General features: G+C 44.1%; 1 protein-coding gene across 1 annotated transcript in view; it reads left to right on the plus strand.

Annotated features, from left to right (window-relative positions):
- The window catches only part of LOC113214129 (lipase member K-like), a gene marked incomplete at its 5' end in the record, with an annotated part of 35,455 nt that extends 28,030 nt beyond the window's left edge, over positions 1–7,425 (plus strand). Inside the window, 6 exon segments of the mRNA XM_052274008.1 lie at positions 381–495; positions 2,663–2,912; positions 4,103–4,252; positions 5,604–5,688; positions 6,224–6,369; positions 7,143–7,425. Coding sequence (XP_052129968.1) covers positions 381–495; positions 2,663–2,912; positions 4,103–4,252; positions 5,604–5,688; positions 6,224–6,369; positions 7,143–7,304 — 908 coding nt within the window.
- Positions 7,426–7,525: the final 100 nt, after the last annotated feature.

The raw sequence follows: 7,525 nt of genomic DNA on the forward strand, positions 1-7,525 counted from the left end.
ACTACAGAGATTTTTGTTCCATAGGAGGCTGTTTTGTCTGCACTACTACCTACGACCATATTTTGACTTAACCGCACTTAACTCGAAGTTTGAAAGGCACTAGGGTTCGCCAGTCTAGAAAAACAATTGAAGTAAAAAAATACAGTTTTTCCTGTACTCCCTTTGTTCTTAGAAATATAGAACAATGAGCTTGAATGAGAAAAAGCACGATCGGAAGCGTGGACGCGGTTCCCACTTCTCTTTCACTTTGCGACTTTAAAGACCAACCGGGTGGCCAGGGGTTTGTACGAGACAGACCGCCCGTCAATCTCCGCCGGTCGACCTCAGAACGCATATCACTCATGTACAGCAAATCACTTTTTCTCTTTCAACAATTTCAGTATATCGCCTGGCTCGGCGATGCTACGACGTTTGGCTTCTGACATTCCGAGGGTACTTGTTCGGCCGAAGTCACACGACTCTTTCCGATAAAAGTGCGAAATTCTGGGACTTTTAGTGAGTAACAGTCAACAGGAGTAGGATAGAAGATCCAGTGATTGACCCTTTAAGCACACATGTGCAATGTGCATACACACACATGCCTGCCACCGATCTGGGGATCAAAATTTTCGAAATTTGCAACGTTCAATGGCTAGGTAAGGGCTTGGGCTCGGACTATGGGGTGGCTGGTGAGTTAAATTCTAAATTCTCATTGATTCAAACAACCCATGAATTTAGGGCACGATTGTCACAGTGATTGACCCCGTTGGCCCAGTTATTGTCCGGGCTGATACAGTGATTGTCCCCTGCCATTTTTGTCGGCAAAGTGCTAATACAACGCAGATTTCTTTAGTTATCACGTCGGGAACCTATTTGGGCCACATGACTAAAATCTGACTCCCTGAAACAACCCCCCCCCCCTCCGACAAGCAAGGTGTTGTTCTCTTTCAAATCATTTAAACAAGTAAAGTACAGTGCGATTTTGCTGTGCGTAACGTGCACTAAACTCTTCTACTGCTTTGCAAAATCTATGATATGCCAGCCCAGCTATAGGCTGCTAAGGTGGCTCTACTGGCTCCCTACACGCAAAAAGGCGGGAAGCGCCCTTAAATCGTCCGTTTAAGACATTTTGACGTGCTGTACTTAGCCATAATTCCGAGCCGAAGCGCTTGCATGTGACCATTTCAGGTGTCTTCCGCGTGTCTACAGAATACTTTTACATGATCTCGCGGTATGCTAGCCCTTTGACAGTATGATGCTTTCAGCGGAACTTGAAAAGCGATTCTTAGGTCAAAGTCCGAGAAACTTGTAAATCGTCTCTACTCGAGACGTAACGCCTGGCAATGTTCGTTCAGTGGCAGTTGGTGTAGAAATGGGGTTCTAGAGACCGCAGAGGGCGAAAACGAGTGACATTCTGTTCGAATAACATTCATTTTCGACGAAGGGACAATCACTGTCGCATAAGCTTTTCGGGAACCAGTGATTGTCCCTTCCCCCTACAGCAAGTTGCAGTCAAATATTTGGATTATCCGGGATTATCTCTTCTGCTATGTGGCGCAATGAATTTTCAGCAACCTATCCGCAAAGAAGTTTTCAAACAAATGCGTCGGCATACGGGCAAAACACTCCCGATTCTAACCCTCTGCTCTTAGTCCGAGCGCTTAGAAACTCACCTTGTGCGTCACTGTTTATGTAGTCCCAAGCGGCTCCGGCTGTAGCTCTCACCTCATAGAGACGGTTGCGACGCCATTGGTTGCGCGACTCGGCAGTGAAAAGAACGGCCTATAGATGGCACTATGCCCGGTTTTCCTGCGACGTACCATTTACCCGCCAGGGACGTTAAAGTTCACGGGGGACAATCACTGTACCCCAGATCGGACAATCACTGTATGCTCTACCCTATACTTTAACTAACAAGCTAGGCCCGCCCCGCCCCTTTGCCAAACAAAGTTGCCAGCTTCACTTCTCTCCGCAGGCAACTCCGTTTGGCAGGGGGAGGAGCTAGCTTGGCCTGCGGACGGGGTTTCGTCAGGCCTACGGGCCTTACATGTTTGAGTAAACTTAAAACCTCAGGGAGGGCCTGTGGCCCTAAGGAGTTGCTCCTTGGTCACGAGAAAAGACTGTAACGGGGCAACACCGTAACTGCACCCCACCCTTCTGCTTTAGGAAAAGGGGGAAAAAAAATAAAGAAGTTTTTGGCTAAGCGATTAGCGCAGTCTATTACTCCAGTGATGATGATCAAAAAGCTTTGCGTTTGTATGTCTGTCTGTGTGTTTATTTGTTTGTTTATTGTATGTCTGTCTGTCATAACGATAACTCGAGACCGATTTGAGCTCGGTACGTGAGGCTTTTATTGGAACTTCAAATCAGAAAAGGCAAGAACTGTAATAATTTTGACCTCCCTAGCCCAAAATTACACCTATTAAAACAAGCAAAATCAAAGAGCTCCAAAATATTATTTCGAAAAATATTTGTATATGCCTTTGATGAAAGGCCTTCCTTGTGCGTCTATCGGCACGATAACTGAGCAATAGACTGAGATAGGAATTGAAATGAGGAAAACGAGAAAGGACTAAAACAATCAAGAGAGATGCACAAAAATTCAGGGAAAGGCAGGAATATCTTAATACGCTTGACATAGTGAAGAACCCGACGACCACTCCTCACATTTTATTGATTTTAGTCCGTATCACTGGGGCGCCTACGATCTTCCGCTTCAGTTGGAATTTGTTTCCAATAAGACTGGAAGTACTAAGCTACGCCTCATGGGGGTGGACCAGGCTGGCACCGCCCTCTTCTTCATGAATCACGTGCACGGACAGCGCTACCAGAAGCTTCTCGCAGGATGCTACCTGTTTGCTCCGATTGGCTACCTAGGACGTCTCCGTTCACTAGCCTTTGCAACGTTAGCTCTTTTGCGTGATGTACTCACGGTAGGTTGTGTAATGCTTTTGCTTCCTATTTCGTTGCACCCCGAACGAATGTGAAACTTGTCTGAAGGGAGGCAAAAATCGTTTGCGGAGAAAATACTTTGCAGACAAATTCAGGGAATTTGTCCGATTCTACCATGTTTGTTTTGAAACAACTCGTGTTCCTAGAACATACAGCAAACATTTTCCCGTGAGGTTTCCTGTTGTTTACCACCTCCGACCCACCCCCGTACCTCTAGTAAGCACCAAGAACAAACTACAAACATTTTTCCGCAACTTTCCTGTGGCGCATGTGCAGAACACAAGTTATCCCTTGACCGAGTGTCAGTAATACTCAGACCAGAAGTCAGTTCAGGGAATATTTTAGCTGCAGATAATTAGGACTATCACTTTTGGTATCATCTGCTGTCACAACTAGTGATATCAGTGGTGTTAGATATCAGACCCTTATTATACCTAAATATGTGATAAACGGCAATATTTCCGATTACCTGCAGACACGATATCTCCGAAGTTACTTGGGATATGCGTCACGGGTCTGTAACTTAGCACAAGTGCCCTTTAGGGGATTTTATACGTTTAAGTCATAACTTATAACTTGTGGCCTACTGTTGAATGGATAGGTTATTGACTGCAAGTGCCGAATGGAAGTGCAAAATTCATCTGGATGATTTCTAACAGCCTATAACCGTAACCTATTTTCTAAAATGCAAGTTATTTAAATGACGCATAGTAACAGCGTTCAGTTAGGGGCCCCTGATATGCACACTGTAATTCACGGGCGAACACGATACTGTCTGATTTTATTTTTGCCCATAGTTATGTAAATTTAAAGTATATGAAGAAAATTCTATCTGAGGGTTCTAGACTGCGGCGCTATATTTTTGCCCATGCAAATTTGCATATAGCTGCACTTGTGCTGTACGATTTATGTAGTTTTGCTCGTCTGGAATACTGGTAGGTTAAAAAGAAACCAGAAACTGCTAAGCTTTGAATTTGAATCGGTTTGCGATTGCAATATCCTCAAATCCAATGTTTTATCTCAAAATGTCAACCGTAAGGCAAACGTAATTTAGGAAAACGGCCACCAGACAGTGCTTTTTCTAACCGACTGGGATTGTGACAGGAAATTCACGGGAAAATATTCGCTGCTGATAAAAAACGAAAGTGAAACCTGTTGCTTTGACTTCCAGACAGTCGGAGCCACGACTCTGCACAACGAGTTCGCCCTCATGAACCCTACGGTGCACTCTGTCCTGTACAACCTCTGCGGTCGCATCTCACCTCTGACCTGCTTCTACCTCTTCCAAACACTCGCGGGGAGTTCAAATGAGATAAATTACGTAAGTCATCATAAGGTGCAATGGCCGTGGCCCAGTAGACCCCGGGAGGGCCCAATCGGGCGGATCCAGAATGGGGATTGGCAGGATTCGCTGCAATATGGTTTCGGTGTCAACGAGCAATCTCTAAGATACTCTGAAAATGGAATATTGCACACCTCCATCTCGACTTCTTTGTGTATGAAACTGACACTGATATACCACGTGTTTAACTGCAGAACAAGTGCACTGTGTCGAGCTTAGATTCGAAACATATAGACGAACGAAAACTTCCACCTTCAACATCTGTTTTAGCTCACAAAAACTAAGAACGGAATCCTCTGGGAATTTCTAATAGTGGTGGAAAATGAATCTTCGGAAAATCCCAAGAAATTTTTAACAGTGTGTGCAACTCTCAGATAAACGTATGGCAGTGCTTAACACGAATTTGCTTCGCTGTAACTGTTGAGCACATGCACTTGTAAGTGTTCAAATATACCCCGCAACATTGCCCTGTTCGTGCGTAATACTTCCAAATTTATATTCGGGAGTTGCGCACTGTCAAACGTTGCGGAGTAGTTACAACTTGGTTTGTCAGTGCTGATACATCCTCCGGAAACTGAAGTTTGGGCATTGTACACTTATTTTTCAGTGAGCATTCATGTAAACTGTTAAGTCAGTGAGCATGGCATACTCACGTTTCAGTAGTTTTCTTCTTGGTACTACTCGTCGCAAGATTAATCTTCTTGGTACTCCTCGACACAAGAATAATCTTATGTAAAACTTGCACGTCCTATAGGGTGGATCAAATAGAAAGTTATACATTGAGGAGAGCATGGTTCCCAAACTTGAGTTTCAACTGAGTGGGGCTTTAAAAAAATACAATTTGATTACCTCTCCGGAAAGTCCCGTTCGGTCGAAATCTAAGGTCGGGAACCATACCATACGCGCCTCAAGGTTTAATGTTCAATTTGAAACACCCAAACGTTCTCATCTGCTAATTTGCATCTAGGTTGAGGAGCACTAAAAAAATTACGTTAGTGCTAAGGACATGCCTGTCACCAAGGCTTGTTTTGGATCAAGAACATTTTCGTTGCTAACCGTGCGACACTGTCCCTCATTCTGCGACCGACTGTTCTTGAGCCAGCTACATTGTCGTTAGGCCAAAGACCGTTGTCGTATGGTTAGCAACATTGTGTTCTTGGAGCCGATCCAAGAGCAAAATGTGCTTGGGGGTGTTACAACTGTCCTTAGCACTAATGTATTTTTTTTCAGTGAGGTGTGCATAAAAGTACTTGCAAAATTCGAAATTTTCTTTACTATCAAGACAGAACCCATAGTTCTTGTAATCGTTGTCAAATATCTGTTTATGCAGAAACTGTTCCCGTATGCGTTTGCCAACCTTCTTGACAGCACTTCGATATACACGATGAACTACTACTTTCAACAAGTAGGACGATGTAAGTACACAATTACTATCCCAGCAAACGTTTTCACAATGCTTTTTTAAACAACACAAAAATCACAAGTTTGTCTCGTTCAGCCGACAAGGTAGATGTACGCCAGACCACGTCTCGCGTAACTGGAATAAAACATTCATGATTTTTAAAAAGATTATTTTCTGGTTGCCTAAGATGTACCTCATCATAGAGTAACCTGAAGAGCCAAAATTTCACCCGTTTGGCCCTAATTCTTATCGTTGAGGCGCCAGAGGGAGTTTTCCACACGAAAATGGCCCCAAAACATTCTAATGGTTTTTACTCAGATATTTGATGGGCTCTGATGGGGTAACTCGTCAAAATAAAATCCTGGGAATCAAAATTTGTGACTTTTTCTTCCTTGCTTCTTTATTTAAGTTTAAGTTTTCGGACAGTATTACGCTAGTGGAAGTGCGGTTCTACTGTAAGACATCGGGGGAATTGCGTTTCTACGGTTCTCAATCCGAGGCGCTTTGTCGGAGATCCTTGCTGACGAGTGCCAATGTTTTGATTCCAGTAAAATACATGGCATTCTTCGACTACGGCGAGGCTGAGAACTTAAGGCGTTACAACCGATCTACTCCCGAGAATGTTAACCTCGCTGCCACCACAGTCCCCTGCTCATTTTACGCTTTAAGACAAGGCACGGTGACTGTAACAGATGTGAGTAACAACAAACATTTTATTACTCCCATAGCCTTAACTAGAGAGTCCAGGTCAGTAGGCTGTCCTGAAGGATCAGGTCACTATAATCAAGATCGAGTAAGGTTTTTCTAAAAGTTAAAAGTAGAGAAGTGTCACTGTGCAAAATATGAACGCTGCACGACTAGCGGAACCATGGGCGGTAACAAAAGTTACTCTCAAGTTTTCGCGTCAAACGAATGCTGCCTGTTTCCGGGTTCCCTGTATCTAGACGGCGTCGTCAGCGACCACACCCAGTTTTAAATGGTTGCGACGTGGGGTATTAACACTAACTTAATATCCCATCGGTCACCAACGGCGCACCCCAACCCCCGAGAGTAAAGAGGCAGTGGGTCATATCGCTGTGGCACGAATACTGATATAGATTTCGAAACGCTGACAACGCGAGAAGATAGCGGAACCCCAATAGCATCAAACCCCCTAGACGATCATTGTGGCCAGAGCTTTTATGATTGGTTTCGGGTCAGGGTTAGGCTTTCCAAAGAAAATTAACCGACTTGCGAGTGGCGGTTTTATGAAAATATATGTCGAGACATAGACTTTCATAAAATCGCCACTCGCGAATCGGTTAATTTTTTAGGGAAAGCCTAACCTGGACCCGAAACCAATCATAACACCTCTGGCCACAACGATTTCCTGTTTGCGGACAAAGTCAAAACGATGACCACTTCTGTGCGAACATTGCTCTGACTCGATAATTATATAAAACATATATGTTTTCGCCGTTGATACAGGATATCCGAGATACCTTTAAAGCACTGGCTCCCTCAGCGCAGTCGACCATTGAAGAGTTGGACAATTTCAACAGCGTCAGTCCTTTTGTGCCGGTTGACGCTGATGGTCTTTACGGACCACCCATTAGACAGATGGAGGCCGACTTACGTCGCTTGTCTTAAGATTGGTGCCACGCCGAAATCTTGATGTGAAGTGGATAACTCTTGCAAGGTTTCACTTTAGATATTTACCATACATTACTGTCCAGTTTTGAACTGGTAATAAATGTATACTGACCCTTGACTTCAGTACTTCGTACAATGTGAACAGGTGATTTTAAAGTGAAGGCTCTCAGAAACCTCCGTGAAGTTGGCGGGATCCATTGTACAAGCACTGTTTTTGG

The sequence above is a fragment of the Frankliniella occidentalis genome, unplaced genomic scaffold, assembly GCF_000697945.3.
Source record: "Frankliniella occidentalis isolate FOCC.00 unplaced genomic scaffold, Focc_3.1 Scaffold325, whole genome shotgun sequence".
NCBI classification, from domain to species: Eukaryota; Metazoa; Arthropoda; class Insecta; order Thysanoptera; family Thripidae; genus Frankliniella; species Frankliniella occidentalis.